Source organism: Anser brachyrhynchus, assembly GCF_964034855.1.
Source record: "Anser brachyrhynchus genome assembly, chromosome: 1".
Taxonomy (NCBI): domain Eukaryota; kingdom Metazoa; phylum Chordata; class Aves; order Anseriformes; family Anatidae; genus Anser; species Anser brachyrhynchus.
The window spans coordinates 75,498,397-75,514,716 of NC_137694.1; the positions used below are offsets into that span (position 1 = coordinate 75,498,397).

The 16,320-nt window shown below is 47.4% G+C and overlaps 1 protein-coding gene across 4 annotated transcripts in view; it reads left to right on the forward strand.

The window, feature by feature from the left end:
• Positions 1-2,796: 2,796 nt before the first annotated feature.
• Positions 2,797-16,320, forward strand: part of A4GALT (alpha 1,4-galactosyltransferase (P1PK blood group)) — a 23,001-nt gene continuing 9,477 nt past the window's right edge. Inside the window, exons 1-3 of one of the 4 annotated variants that reach the window (XM_080576705.1) lie at positions 2,797-5,769; positions 11,228-11,394; positions 15,824-16,320. The exon at positions 15,824-16,320 is cut by the window's right edge and continues 385 nt beyond it. In XM_080576705.1, the coding sequence (XP_080432831.1) occupies positions 11,278-11,394; positions 15,824-16,320 (614 nt within the window). In that variant the 5' untranslated portion in view covers positions 2,797-5,769; positions 11,228-11,277. The remainder of the gene's footprint in view (positions 5,770-11,227; positions 11,395-15,823) is intronic. The other 3 variants (XM_080576707.1, XM_080576706.1, XM_080576708.1) reach the window with 3 other exon arrangements.

Consider the following 16,320-nt stretch of genomic DNA (forward strand, 5'->3'; position numbering starts at 1 on the left):
GTGGTATCAATAAGTTTCACAGCGGGCCTGATACCATTTTGGCAATTTAGATCTGCAAACATCTGTCTATCTAAAGCACGTGTTTGTTTTTCCATGAATAGATTTAGGCAGCTTGTAACAAGAGCTGGCCTGAACTCAAAGAATTGTGCTTTCCAGAAGATGAAGGCAGTGTTTTGTTAAATTTGTTATGTTCAAATGTTTAATACTTCAAACTGCTCAGATGAGGTGAAGGGATCTAGTTTTTGAGAGAAACTCCTTAGAAATTAAGTTAGTGTCCAAAATACACAGCCTTCTGAGTGGTACAGGGTTGGCCAGCCCAGCCGGTGCAAATATATGTGAAACATAGCGAATTTGGGCAATGAAGCAAGGTGAGGTCTGGATGTGGTGGGGATGTCCAGCCCCTGGCTGGGCCAGACAGGTGGCACCTCGCTGTCAGCAGGGTCCCCACGTGGGGCTGATTCTGCAGAGCTCGAGAGATGCTCTGCTCCTGTGGGCCCTCTCTGACGTGTCTCAATCATGACAACATGATTTATGCTCTCTATAAATATCCCTCTGGCAGAGGAAATAATGCACTGGATGACATTTTCCAGACGGCCTCAGGCCCGCTGGTAAGATGCTCCCCTGGCATTATAGGGAAAGGAAAGAAAATGCAGTCTGCAGACCCACACAGGGTTTTACAAGTGACTTCAAAGTCACTTTGTGCTGATCCCTGTTCCCAGGACATGGCAGAAAAAGGTGGGTCCCCCTCCTGCTTCCCGTGCATGTTGCAATCCCCCGGCTGAAACCCAACACCCCTTGAAGCCCACATACTGCAGAACCACTGCCACGCTGCATAAATAAAGGAAAAAACAAGAACAGAAACACCACAACAGTAAGGACATGAAGTCCTCATTTTTCTTCAGAAAACTTCTTCTTAAAGATGTGGGGAGGACTTGGGGGTGGGGAGGAGGTATGAGAAACTGAAAACTTTGCTGGTGTTCCTGAGTATGGTATTTTTTTTTTATTTGCTTTGATTTGCGGAAATCAGACTCTATAACCTCAGAATAGTTATAAAGCAGGTATGTTTATTTGGTGCTGCGTGCACACACCGGGCGCAAGGGGGATAGCTCCACCTAACTTGCACCCCAACAGTTACTGGCAGTGTGCTTATATTTGTAGGATATATATACATATTCATTTCATTTCCCATAAGTCTCTTGCATCAGGTCTCTGAAGAATCAATAACGTAGGTTCCGTCTCTATCCATTTGCGTACTGGAGTCCTTGAGTGGTCATCCAGAGTACTCTGGTGGTCTTTTGTTGAAGGCCAGAAGTCTTCCTCCCTGCTAATATTCTGACTTTTCCTGCCTTTGACAGGCTTCGGCAGTCAAGCCAGTTCTTGCTGGTTCTGTTATGCATACAGTCTTTTACTCCCTTATCTTTGGGGTCATTAACATACAATTGTGCTAGCTAAGACCTAGGAATCAACATCCTTTATCTTGTTCCCTGTCTCAGCATCTTACACTTGCTGCAAGATTCAGGACTAAGGAAGGAAGGCATTTAAAAGATACCATCACAATCTGAAATGCCTTGTGTTTCCCCGAAGCCCTTGACAGGAGTGTTCTGGCCAGCCTGGCATGACGGCCCCTCTGCAGTGCACTGCCACGAAGCTGCCGAGTGGAGCCACCTGCCCGCTGTGATCCAAAGCGAGGGGATGCATGGTGGGTGAGCTCTGGGCGCAGTGGGTTGGAGGGACAGGCAGGCAAGAGATTCCTTCCTCATCCTCCTGTGCCCAGCAAGCGATGGTGTTTTTACCCCCTTTCCAGTGCAGTGCCAAGGTCCAAAGCCAGACCTGCACAATGCTTTTCAAAAAAAAAAAAAAAAAAAACCAGCCCAAACTGAAGCCCAACACAATGCATGGAGAAGACGCTGGGGTTATTGGAAGACCACCAAACTTCAAGGAGAGGATGAGATGCAGAAAATGCTGCCAAATCCCAAGCAGGTCATCTGCTGGAGACCGGGAAAACCTCGACCAAGGCAAGCAGTTCTGCATAGGAACAAAAGGGCTCTGTTTTGCTAGTTAAATACTTACCTTAAACTTGATAAGTGCTCTGTGTTGGCATTGTTTGCCTCAGGGGGAGGAAACGTCTTCCGTAATGATGTTTTCCCTGGCATTTTGGCAGGTCTTTTTGCAATGCTGACATGCCTCATCCCATGTCTGGGTCTGTTTCACCAAGGGCAGGTCAGTCCTGGTTGTTTTTGGTGACGTGGGGGTTCTGGCTTGCATGGCACCGCCAACACGTGGCTAGGGCAATGCTTAAGCACCTGCTGGTCTTTAAGACCAAGGTCCTGAACTTGTGATCTAGAGGCCTGGGCATCATCCCAGCTGGAGCAGGAGGGGCTGAGCAGGGATGCTGTGAGCAGGAAAAGTGGGCGGCTCATCTGGAAGCGGCAAACACCAGAAAGCCCGTACGGCTCCTAGGAAGTCGGCATGGCAAAAGCCCATTTCATTCCTAAATAGTGCATCTGCTTCAAACTGACAGCAGCAGCAGATCAGTGAAGAGCCAGGCTGATTTTTGAAAATGGACCTTCCGCATCCATCTAGGTACATAGTCCTAAATGTATTTTACTTCTCAATAGCCTGAGTAAAGAGTAATTTGCATTCTAAGTGTAATATTAAACTCAACAAACATCCTTAAAGAATATATCCAACGAAAGGCTTCATCACTGGCCTTTCTGCCGGGGGGGGGGGGGGGCAGGGCAGGAACAAAAGCATCATTTGTCCTCAGCATCATTTGTCCTCATTGTATTATGTGTTAACCCTATCTACATCCCAAAGAAGTTTAAGCTGTACAGTTCAACAGGAGTGCTTTATTGCTGGGAATGGAAGATGCTTCTGCTGCTTTTCTCAAATTCGGGAAGCCCTGTATCCTGCCCCTGGGAGGAGGTGTCCAGCGAGCGGTAGGTGGCAAATACTGACCCTGGTGGCTCTGTGACCACCATACAGCTTCATAGCTTTGGACGCATTATCAGCTACAACATTGGTGGAGTCAGTTTGGGATTTTCTGTCAATTTTGGCTTTTATGACTTTATTTTTTTTTCAAAGTGGGCTGCTAGCAGGAAAGAGTAAATTTTAGTGAATATCCAAATTAAAAGAAAGCATGATGCAGGGAAGTAAAGGTTGGCAAAAGAAAAAAAAAAATCCAAATTTGACTCCTCCTAACCAAAAATTTTCCCTGCAACTGAAAACAATTATTCCTTTTGAAACATTTCTTCATTTTTGTTATTTAAATGTTACACAGGTTGAGGTTTTTTGATGCAATTGCCAGAAAACATTTTAGTATGATTCAATGCAATTTGGTGCAGATTATTAGTTCAACTCTCTTTGGTCTCAGGCCAGGGAAACCTTTTGCAATCTCAAACTCTCACAGCCGGAAAACATCTATGGTTTCCACACACCCCATCTATTTCAGTTCTTCCTGCAGCTCCCCACAGCCAAACATAGATGCATTGGTGTTGCTCATATTTATTCCTGTCCTGAGTGAGCGTACCAGGGTAAAAGCTGAAGCAGATATGCACTTGGGCCATTTTTGTGGAAGCCAGAAGGCTTCTGGCTGTTAGTCCAACTGGAGGCTCTTACATCTGCAGTACCAGAGCTCCCTTTGGGTTTAGATTATGCAGCAGACATCCTGCCTTCTTTCTGGAGGTAATGTGTTGTTCCAGTTCCCCTCTTATCATGTTTTCATTTCTAAGCTGCTTGCTGGACACATTGCTTGTAATCACGGTTGACTCAACTGGCAAAATTTATCTGGCAAGCACCAATCAATAAATGTGATACTGCCCTAAGGGCACTGAGCTAATGCTTCTAAAAGGTTTTCTTCTTATCTGCCAACTCTGCTTCTCTCCACAACTTTGTTTTGAGGGGTGAGCACCTGCTAGCAGAGCCATTCAACTCTTCATTCCTTTCCACAGAAATCTGATCATGAAAGCCTGGCAGCGGGGATATGCTCCAGTTCCTGTCGCGTTGTGGCCAAGCAGGATGGTGGCAGCGGGTGGCATGGTTCGGGCCTGCTGTCTGGAGAGGTGCTGGTGGCTGGTCCCTCGGCTATGGTCCGTCCCTTGAGGTGAGGCACCTATAGCAGCAGTGATGCCCATGACCAACACCACAAGGGCTTAGTGACCCCACTGACCGCTTTCCCTGCCCTCCATGCATTTCTCCCCGCCTTCAACAGGTTGATGACTTATGGTGCATGCTGAGAGGCCAGGGCCATGACTACTTCCACAGGGACAGACTTGGCGCTAGCCCTTCATGAGGTTGGACCTCTCTGCCAGCAGGGCTGGCGCTGGGCCAGCGCGCTGGTTTTGAACAAGGGATGAGGGTGAAGCCATCCGTTTTGCCATGCCTGTCCCCTCCCTTCAAACCCAAGCCACCAAACTGGCTGGCAGAGGAGGCAGGAAACTGAAGTCAAATCAAAACCAGGCTGAAAGCCCTCAAAAACTGTTGTGTTCACGCAGGTGAGTTGCGGTTGTGAAATGAGCTCACAGGAAGCAATTATGCTCCTGTCCTGTGATGTGCTTTGGGAGGGTTATTTGCATGGTCTCACGCTGTTCGCAGTGGATGTGGGGGTGGTAATTTGCCTTCTGCAGCCTCTGTCGTCTCTCTGAGACCTGGCCAGGCTCTAAGTTGCATCCAGGCCTGGGCTGGATCATGGCCCCCTCCGAGCACATGGGCAGCTCTGTCCCTTGTGTGTTGGCACAGGGAGGCGATCACAGGAGAGTGAACATCCATTGCGACTCAGTCTGCTTAAGCCTAAATTCTGCCCAGTGAGGATGGTGAAAAGATATCTTGAAATCCATTTTAACATCAATTTAATTTCAGGCCTGCTGTTATGAAAGAAATGGTTTAATGTTACATCTGGGGAAAAAAAAGAAGCAGTTTCAGGTTACTTGACTGTGGGTAAATTTTGTTTTGTTTTATTTAAGGACAGTGTCAAAATTTCTTTTGTTGAAATGTTTCTCATGTGTAAGCTTTTGTAATGCAGAACTAGTGTGCTGTATCATGGGAGTCATGAAAAACAGGGCTCGGAGGCATCTCTAAAGAATTCGTGTCCAAACCCTGCTCCAGGTAGGATCACCTCTACCTAAACCATTCATGCTTATTGTCTAACCCATTTCCTAACATCTCTGGTGATCTTCCCACACAGGGTGTTCCATAGCCTTGCAGTCAAGCTATGAAACTCCCTTGCAAGCAGCTCACAGGCTACCTTCCGTTTTTTTTTTTTTTGCAAATGATTGTTGCAATTTCTTCATTTTTTGTTGATTTGCGTTGCTTTGCAATCATCTCCCATGGCAGCGGGTGGCACAGGAAACTCCCATCCGCCTGGGCTGGAGCCCCCAGCCCGACAAGCACGTCGATGCATTGTGGCTGCCTTATCCCAAAATCGAGGCGAACGTGGGGATAACGGGTGAGAGGAAATAAATAATAAAAGAAAAGAAAAATAATAAAGTAAAAAGATGATAAAATAAAATAGTAGAATAAAATATTAAAATAAATTTAAAAAAAATCTAGAGGGGGGCTGAGAAAAACAAGAAAAAAACCACGCGAATTCAGCGGCTCCGCCCGCCGCTTTCCGGTGGGATCCGACGGGTCGGCCCCGCTCCGCCCGGAGGCCGCCCCGGGGCGGGGCGGGGCGGCGGCGGGGGCCCTGTCCCCCTCTCCGTCCTCGGTCCTGTCGCCGGTCCCATCCCCGGTGCCGGACCCGTCCCGGCCGCGCTGCCCAGCGGCAGAGAGGTGAGCGGGGTAAAGGGGGGACCGGGCCTGGGAGGGCTGCCCGAGGGGCTCGTCCGGAGGAGGGGAATTGAGGGAAAAGTCTTTTTTTTTTTTTTTTTTTTTTTTTTCTCGCGGCAGACTTTTCCATGAGCAGCTTCCCGTGGGCTGGAGCCGAGCTGCTTTTGGAAATTCGTCTCCGTGGGCTCGGAGCAGGGAAGAGCTGGCCTCGGACCCCATGGGAGAGCCGCGGAGGGTCCGGCGGGAATGGACGACTCCCTTCTCGCTGCGGCACGTCCTTCTGGCTGGGCTTTCTGCAGGAGAGCTCCCCTTGGCTCCCTGCGTGGCCTCCTGCGCAGGCATCGGCTTCTGAAGGGAGCTGGGGAGGGTGCCGGGGGCTGCACGTAGGGTGCCCGCCTGTACCACAGCCTGGAAAGGCTCTGTGCAACATGAGAAGGAAGAGGCGAGCGCTGAAGCCCTGGGTCCAGGGGAACGACAAAAGTGTAGCAGGAGGATGGGGAGAAAAGGGTCAGCTGGAGCGCGGGGATGTGCCGATCCTGCTGCCAGCAGCGATGGGCTGGTTTGGAGGCGAGTGGAAAGGCAGAAGAGCCAGTGTCAGGAGAGAGCGTGGCTGGCCATCGTGTTTCTCGCAGACATGCCCTGAAGAAGGTCAAAGTTTGAGCAGGGATAAGGTTTGAGGTCTGAGGGAGAAAGATGTACTCTCACAGCGGAGCTGTGGAAATGCTCGCTGTGGCAGCAGGGGGAAGAAAGCCCCAGTGAAAGAGTTGTAAGGAACCACGTAACTCCTGTAATTGTAGCAATCTAAACCCAGTGCACTTGCTGAAAGGTGGTGAGTCCCACAGCCTTGGCTAAAAGTGACTTAAATCAGCACGTGTTTCCTAATGCATGAGAAGCTGCTCAACACAGGCTTGCCGCTTCTGCGCCCTGATGCATCCCACACCAGCTTCTGCTGAGCTCCTCTGCCTTTGCGCTGCTGCTGCTATTTTTGTTACTGTGGAAGCCTGAGGAGCAAATCTTATGGGGCTCAAATTCCTCTTTATATGGTTCTTGTAGAAATCCCAGCTGTGTCTCAAGGCACCAGCTCTGTGGGAAGAAGCAATGACACACACGATGGCCCTTCTTTCGTTCTTGTGCCCCTCCTTTGGCAGCACAAAAGTGATAGTCATCCTTGAGGGACAGTGGGTCTGATGCTGGGTGAACGGCAATCTGCCTGGTTTTAGGTGTGCAGCTCACTGCTGTGAGCCAGGTTTGCCTTCTCATAGGATTCCCACTGCTTCTCAAGGCATTGATCAGTGGCACTGATGAAGCCTTTCATGCTCAGGGATCTTGCAGGGCCAAGGGATCTCACAGCTGGGGACCGTGAAGCTGTGGACTGTGCAATTTGGTGTTGCCACTGAGTTGGGTGCCACCACTACAGTGATGCAGCTTCCTGGCCTCCTCTTCCTGCATCTCTCTTTGTGCCACCACCTGTGCCTGTCTCACCCTGCAGTGGAGCAAAACCAGCTGTGGGAGCTAAACCAGTAAGAAGATGAAATCCTTCAGTGGAATTAGCTTTTTGGTGCTTTAGCTTTCAGGGCTGCTTACAGCAGGGGCAGAGGAGCATCAAGGAAGAGTCTGAGGAGGAAGGGAGTGGGCTTAGCAAAAATTAGCTGTCAGTTTAGTTTTGTTGTGCCATTGACCTGTACTGTGTGTGTCAAGAAGTACTTATGAGTAATCCTACATCCATCTTTTTTTTTTTTTTAAATTTGATAATTGCTATAGAGACAAGTTGCTGCCTGCCTGCTGTAACTACCATATAAAACCATACTGATATGCCTATTCCATACTGACGTGAGACCACATTGGCAGTGTTTAGCATTGAGTAAGTCTTGCCATCAGCACCGTTGTGGTTTGGATCAGGTTTCAGTATGTGCTGGCAGGAGAGATTGGGTTCACCCTTCTCGTCTTTTCTGGCACCACCCAGTAAATCAGCATAGCTGTACTATCACTTAGCTCCTGAGGGGTTGCCCTTCCCAAGCTCATGAAAGTCTTGTAGTGTGTCTTCTGGCTTTGAGATCCTTTTCTCTGTGCTCATGTGGGCTTGCCTTTTTTCCCCACAGGCACTCCTGCCCAAACAAACGCTTTAATTCCCTTACCTTTTTGGCTGTTCAGATCCACAAATCTTATTTTGTGTGGTGCTTTCACTTGGAGGCAGGTATTTTGTTAGCAACTGTCATGATACAAAAGGGGAACAAAGTAGTGGACAGAGCCTTGCTTCAGAGCCAATATGCATCACGGGGTGTGGTGTGCTGCAGAGTTCAGGAGTCAACATCATCATGTCACCAGTCAACCCGATGTTCCAGCAAAGCTTCAGCCTGTTTAAGGAGGGAAGAGGAACAAGACAAACGAGAACATGTGAAGCTCTGTCTTGGGCAACAAACCATCATCTCTTTTTATATCCTTGAGACATGAGAGGGTTTAGGGCACCACCACTTAGGCAACCAATGGGAGAAGTTAATTTTGGTCTTCTTCCTGAGACAGCTGATAGATGATGTTTCTTGCTTTCCGTTGTTTTGCTCTAGGCTCAAGGGCCGCAGCTGAAGCGGGGAGGAAGGTGTGGAGCAGGGTGATGCAGGGAAGGGTGCACCTGCTGTGAGGAAGTGAAGGGGTTTTGGCCCCCTGTGAAGGAGGAGTGCAGGTTAAAAGAAAGAGGGGTGCTCTTCGAATTGCCACAGGTCTTTTTGTGTTAGGAGGCAGGTTACAGCTCCCACATCTCTGTTGTGCTGGAGTCTGCAGCTGGGTGCACTGGCCAGCTTTGCAACAGCTGGCACTGGGGGCTCCACAGCGTGTTTTGTGGTTGCATCTGTCAGGTGCGAGTAAATCTTATCAATTTATTATTTTGTTCATGAAATATGCATAGAAATCTCAGGAAGATACCAGGCTGTAGTGTTTTAGTCTTGTTTATGAAGCATCACTAAGAAGTGCTCAAGATCATCTGATATCATTGCAAAGATGTGCAGAGCTTTATATCTCCATAAGTAGTCTAAAGACTAACAACATTTTTTATAAAGAAAGATAAATTTAAGGAAAAAATAAACTTTCATGGTCTTTTTGGGTAACCCAGGCCTCAGGTGTGCCTGAGCAGCTGGGGTATTTGGGGGTGAGGAGCACATATCCACCCAATGGTCCTACCTTCCCACACCCCCCACTTGGCAGCCCCGTCGCGGAAGATCTGCTCACTGCTGCAGAGGACAGGTCTCAGAAAGGAAAAGTGCAAGTCAGAAATGCCTGCTTTTCCTTCAGCCCTGGATTCATTTCACCAGGCAGATTTCGACATTAGAAATCTCTTTCTCTTGATGCAGTAGTTAAATCCTCAATGAGAAATCTATGTGCAGTGTCAATACCATTGGGTTTTAAAGGCAGTGCTTTCAGGGAGGTTAAGTATGATCCAGATATGCACTGGCTGGGCAGTTATGAGCTAAGTTCTCAGATACATGCATATATAAGCATGCTCTCATAAGGTGTGCAGAAGTGAACAGAATCAAATGTATTGTCTCGGCATTTTACATGGACAGTGCTTGTATTGGGGAAAGCCTTGATAAGCAAAAACCTTTAATTTAGGTTCAGTTTGTGTAAAAAGTCAAGGCATTTTAAACCTGTTAACTACAGTACCTGTTAACTATGCTTTTGAAAAGCCACGTTTCCCTCCTGAGCTGTGATTGTGTGAATGGCTTCATGCAAGCTGACTTCTATCTGCTTTAATGGCATGGGGGCAGAACCTAACAGCACAGCTCCAAACATGAGTCCCATGTCCACCTTTCTGCCGCAGTCTGCCTTATTCCAAGCGTTTCTGAAGACCAGTCTTGACCATAACTCTCCACAGTACACTGTAACAGTTCACAACGTATCACTTCCTATGTACTGGGCTTGGTAAATGTGCTAAACTTGAAAGAGCAAAGGAATAAAAGCTGAAGGGACAGATCAGTGTTGTATATAGTCTTTACAAGACGTGGCACACTTTGCTTTGACAATGTGCGTAGTCTGTAGGTCTGTTTTTTTCCCAACTTGTTTCTGATAAAAGCTTTGCTAGCTTTGATTTTCTATTGTGCTTGAAAGGAAGGAAATGCATTTCTCTAGCTCGTCTGAAACACAGCAACTGAAAGCTGATTTGTGTGAACTTTCAGCAGCTGTTTTTGGTTATACTTACCAAATGCCTTACCACCAAATGCATTTGATGCAAATTACACCCTGATTCTAAATTCTCGTAACTCTAGTTTCAAGCTTAATATACTTAATTTTGGTGCTCCAAAAATTACTTAAGAGTTTACCTTGATGGCTTTCCTCTGAGGTTTTGAGGTTTTATGCATTTTCTTGTGACATGTTTCCAGTATCTTTTAGAGGAAAAGATACAATTGCAGCCCCCAAAAAACTTGTCATGGCTTTCTGAGGAAGACTCTATAAGCAAAGAGGAATGAATTTTGGATAAGATATGCTCCATTAAGCAGCAGCAAAAAGATCCTGGATCTCTTGTAACATTAATCTGGGAAAATATCCTGTACTCAATATTAGGCAGCATATCAAAACATTTTAAAGCAGCACTTTGTGCTGCTAGAGAAATGCTCTAGACTTCTCTTGTACCACCCTCAGGTAAGTGCAGTCCTGTCTGCCTCATGGCTGGGTGGCATTCTCTGTGCCTTGCTCAGCAAACAACATGCTGCTTCAGCTGTGCTTAGCTAGCCATCAGGTCTGAAGCACAAGGAGGTATCCCACACCACAGGAATGCTACTTTGTAGGATGGGTGCTGTGATCAACACCAGGCTGCAGCACGCTGTCCTGCACAGAAAGTCCGATACTGAAGGTGTTTCACAATAATCAATGAGTTTATTCCTTGGCATGTGCAGTGCAGTAAATTAACTCAACAGATCTGTCCCCAGCCCAATGGGAAAGTGCAGCCTGGTTTCTGTAAAGGAGGACCTGGCTCTTGACTCTGGCTGCTGTGGGAATTGCTTGCTGGAAAGCCATCTGTGCACTGTCACAGCAAAGCCTTAAAGCTTCTCTTTCTGACAAATCAGGAAACTCCCTTGCTCAGAGTTTATCAATGTTTTCTTTGCTTTTTGTTATAAAGCGCCTCTAAAGTCAAAACATGAGTGTATTCTAAGCAAACACAGCTGCATGTTTGTATTGGTGTGGCAGTCGCTTCTGTGCTTGTGGTCACTTGCTTTGTTCCATCAGTCAAAATTAATTACTTGATGGGACTTGAGTGTTGTTTCACCATCAACCATCTCATAGGTTCAGATGTGCCAGACTTCAGCAGACATGATAGGAAGAAATGGAGCTTTTGCTCTAGTCCTGGAGGTGCTTGCACTGCCCTGGAGGAGGAACCCAAGGTTTCTGTGGTGTTTCACTGTTGTTGCTGGAACAGCTGTTGTCATCTGCTGCTATTATTTACTGCCTGAGATTTACTGCCTTCTCTCCTCTTCAGCTGCTGAGTGTCTTTCAAAGAAGACAAACTGGGACTGTGCTATTTCACCAATGCTCACTGGGGAGAGGCACTGGGGGAGCAATAGCATTCTCTTTACCCTCCCTCACTTTTCCCAAGATTTATGCTTCAACTCTCTGGAAGCTAAACCATCAGCAAAGCTTCATTTGGTAAGCTGATTTTTCTGCCCTAGATACCTGAACAAATACACCCCTTTGGTAGAAATTTGTTCTTAGATTGGTGTAGCTGGCAAGCCCTTTGTGTTGAAAGTAGATAAGAGACAATGTGTCACTTATGGCCTCTCATTTTCTTTGTTTAAAGGATTTCCATTGTAGAGGAAACATTTGTGCAGAATTGCTCAGCAGTTCATAATCCAAAATTCGAATGCATTTTTACCCTTGTAGGGAAAACAGAAAATAAAATTCTAGGAACTTCTCTTTATTTAATTGTTACAAGGAACACTGTATTGGGCATAAGTGTCAGGCTTTGGGGCACTGGGACTGTAGGTGTGGTCTGTGTAGGAAGAGAAAGCCATGAGCGTGAAAACAGTTTATTGCACACCAAAACTGCAACCTGTCAGAGCAGCTAATGGCACCTCTGCTCAAATGCCTTTAAGAAAGGGTGGTAGCCTCTCACTAGGGACAGGAGTCATGGAGAGGAGACACGAGAGGAGTCACAAAAGAGCACATGGGAGGACAAACGTGGGAAGATGTGAGGAGTCACAAAACAGGAGTTGAAAAGGTGACATGGGGCAGGAGGCCCAAAAAGGCCTGCATGAGGACAAGCAAAAGGAGACAGGAGCAAAAGTGTGAGGAGGTGGAGGGGATGTGAGAGGAAACACAAGAAGGTGAAGAGCTGTCTCTAGAGTGAAGGGAGGACGTGGAGGAGGCTGTGGAAGGGGATGCTGTTGGGTACATGGCTTGAGATGCTGTCTTGGAAGGATGTGTTCAGTGCTGGAGAAGGTACCCTTGAGGGACTGTGGCCTGTGGGCAGTCCATGCTGGCATAGGGACATCCCTGTGGAATTGTGGCTGGTGGGTGAGCCATAGCAGGACGGGGGCATCCCTGAGGGACTGTGGCCCAAAGAGAGCCTGTGCCAGGACAGGTACACCCCAAGGGACTGCAGGCTGTGGAAGACCCATGGTGCAGCAGAGGAGCAGTAAGAAGCAAGGAGCAGTGAAGCAAAAGAGTAAGATGCAGGGAGCGGTGAAAGGAAACTGCTGTGTATTGCCTGAAGGAACTGGGACTGATTGGGTGTAACCTGCAGGGAAAAGAGGGAAGTTGATACTGGAAAGGGAGTGTGGAAGAGGTGTTGAACTGAAGAGAAGCCTGGGGAAAGGGGAGGAAAGGTATTTTCCTGAAGTGTTTAATTGCTTGGCTTTTTTTTTTTTTAATTGATATCTGAATCAGTAATTAAAAGTTTCTCTTAATGGGTAATAAATGAAATTCCCCAAGTCAAGACTGTTTTGTCTGTGACAGTATATTCATTATGTTGGGATCCAAATTGGTTTAGCAATGACATGGTCTAACAGCACAAACCCCAGGTGGACGTAACCTGGGAGGCATTTCCCCTCTCTGTACATGAAACTGACATATCCTTGCAGTGCTGGGTTGGCACTTGGGCATTTTCCCAATTACAGCTTTCTAGAGAAGGACCAGCACCAGCTAGTTGCAGGTATTCACGAGTGGTGGAGGCAAAAGCCACAGAACAAATAAATCTCCCATGCTGACAATGCTCTTCTTCCTTCCAAACCAGACTGGAGCTGCGGAGAGAAATGGGAAAGAACAGGGTGGGGGCAGATGGCAGGGTCGTGCCATTTCTTGCAACTATGTGGGAAGAAAATGTGTGTTGTCCTCTTGAAGTCTTAAGGAAAGCAGAGGGGATGGAGGAGAAAGGCAGCGCACTGTGACATGGATGCTCCCAAGTCTGCCAGGTCCTGGTGCTGCCAGCACCAAGTGACTTGGTATGTGTTGAAAAATTACCAGATTTTTTTTGTTCAAATAGACAAAAAAGTGAGAGATGAACCTCAGTGGAGATTTTTTTTTTTCAACTGAAGTATGATTAATTTAAAATGGAAAATCCTATACTGTTATTAAGCTGACCTGTAGCTGTCCGCAGCAGGCATATTGGAGTTCTCTATTACATTCTGCACTTTTTCAGTTTGTGTCATAAAACTTCTGCTTTTACTGATGGATTGTATTGATTGTATTTCTTTTAAATCATGCAAAATCTTACCACAAAGGAAGAAACAGGGGTTAAAACAGAGAAGACACAAAAATGTTTTGCATCTTGCAGACAACTTCACTTTCTTCTTCTTCCTCCTCCTCTTCCTCCTCCTCTTCCTCCTCCTCTTCCTCCTCCTCTTCCTCCTCCTCTTCCTCCTCCTCTTCCTCCTCCTCTTCCTCCTCCTCTTCCTCCTCCTCTTCCTCCTCCTCTTCCTCCTCCTCTTCCTCCTCCTCTTCCTCCTCCTCTTCCTCCTCCTCTTCCTCCTCCTCTTCCTCCTCCTCTTCCTCCTCCTCTTCCTCCTCCTCTTCCTCCTCCTCTTCCTCCTCCTCTTCCTCCTCCTCTTCCTCCTCCTTCCTCTTCCTTCCTCTTCCTTCCTCTTCCTTCCTCTTCCTTCCTCTTCCTTCCTCTTCCTTCCTCTTCCTTCCTCTTCCTTCCTCTTCCTTCCTCTTCCTTCCTCTTCCTTCCTCTTCCTTCCTCTTCCTTCCTCTTCCTTCCTCTTCCTTCCTCTTCCTTCCTCTTCCTTCCTCTTCCTTCCTCTTCCTTCCTCTTCCTTCCTCTTCCTTCCTCTTCCTTCCTCTTCCTTCCTCTTCCTTCCTCTTCCTTCCTCTTCCTTCCTCTTCCTTCCTCTTCTTTTCTTTCTTCTTCTTCTTCTTCTTTTAAAGAGTATATTCTTCATGAAACTTTACTGGTTTTCTATACTTAAAGCATAACACTGCTTGGAGTATGGAGGCTTTGAGGAAAGTGTTAGTACGTTGTTCACGGTTCTCTTTAACTAGACTGTGTATTGCAGGAGTCCAATGCACCTTATTTCAGGCTGCTAAAAACTGTTGGACTTTCTGGGAGATAAATTCAGCTCTGCTCTTGCATCTGCTGCAGCATATCTCTTTATGGTTAAATCCATGCTTTGGACTTCAGAGAACTAAACTTGGTGTCTGGCCAGGACAGTAAACGAGTCTTGTAAAAGCAGAAATTACACTGTATGTCCCAGCTCCCCTGTCTGATAGGAGGAGGATATATTCATGGTACATATCAAGTATAGGGCACTGCATGGTTATTGAGGAATAAACAGAAGGGAAACAAATATCCTGTGATTCTGGGAGCTGAGACCTCTTGACAGAAGCAGATGACAGCACTGAGATTTTAGATGAATTTTCAGATTTTGGGAAGGATAGTGGATGGTTCTCCTTTTTGGGAAAACAAACAAAAACACTGCAAAAGCTGCTGTCCCACTCAGTGTCAGGTGCCACAGATCATTAGTATGGCAGCAAACTGGAGGACAAAAGAGAATCCAAATTCCTAGTATCTAAGATTATTGTTGTACACATCTGATATTAAAATAATGGACCGATGAAGATAAAATGGAATAATCATTGTATTTCCTGACAAGCGACAAGCACAGGATGCATCCAGGGAAATGAGGGTCAGTCCTGGTTTGTGATAAATGGAAGAGACAGCCTTGTCCTTATTTTGTTTTAGAAGGAGCATGATCTGTGCTAGAGGACAGTGTATCACACTGTATCATCAGTGATGTCCTTAGTCCCAAAGGTGATCCAGATAGCTGCTCCTAATGACTCCTGGTGATTGGTTTCACACCTGGAGCTGAGGCTGAGGCTCTGCTGGAACAGTCCCAGAAGGGGCCCAGATAAGGTGTGCAAGTGTCTGTCCTTCTTCCAGGTTTCCACCTGTCATGGTGCTTTTCAGTTGTGCCCAGGTGCCAGAACAAGCAGCAGTGGGCACCAACTGGCAGACAGGAGGTTCCCTGTGAACATCAGGAACCCCTCTGTGCTGTGTGGGTGATGGAGCACTGGCACAGGTTGCCCAGAGAGGCTGTGGAGTCCTCTCCTTGGAGATCTTCAACATCCAGTTGGACGCAGCCCTGGGCAACTTGCTCTAAGTGGCCGTGCTTAAGCTGGGGTTTGGACCAGACGACCTCAAGAGGTCGCTTCCAGCCCCAGCCATTCTGTGGTTCTGTGCTCCTGCACTCCTCAGAGCTTATGCAGATGGGCCACTGATGGCCCCCATGGTGGGCCTGGGAGTGGTGGGCCCAGCATGATATTACTTGGGCTCCCACTCCTGCCATCATCCCTCTGAGCTCCTTTGAGGGTGTGCAGGTGAGTTTTATTGCATCCCCTAACAACCTGAAAAAGGGCTATGGTTTCTGATGGGAGCCTGTGGGCATTGCTATGGTATGGAGAAGCCAGGACACTTTTTAAGAAATGTTCCAAAGGTATAATTTAAGCATGCTGGCATGCTTAAATTCAACATGTAATTTAAATTCAGTGTTCAGTGTGTAGTTCTGCCATAGTGCTGTACTATGTCTTGTGGTCTGTTGACCTGCCTGTTAATGTATTTTTCTGCTTTCCTCACCATCAGGTCACGACGTGTCTTGTGGTAGAACAAGCTCTGATGGGAACAAGAATGCTCAGGATGCCCAACTGCCTGCTAAAACTGACCCGGTCGGTGCTGAGCCACAAGCTGAGGGCCCTCTTCATCCTCACCTTTAAGTTCATGTCCTTTGTCTCCATCCTGTTGTACTGGAGAATCACGGAGGACGCTAAGGTCAGGGACCAAGTCTACAGCTTGCCTACTGAAATCCGCTGTGGTCACTCTGTGCCCTCTCCCCCCCGCGCCATTGCTGATGGGCCTCCTCCTCCACCCGGGGATGTGTTTTTTGTGGAGACCTCTGAGCGAACCAACCCAAATGACCTGTTCACATGCTCTGTGGAGTCAGCTGCACGGACACACCCTGGGACAAGGGTTGTGGTGCTCATGAAAGGCTTGGCCAAAAGAAATGCCTCATTACCCAACCACTGGGGCTTCTCATTGCTGAGCTGCTTCCCCAACGTGGAAATCCGGCCCTTGGATTTGCC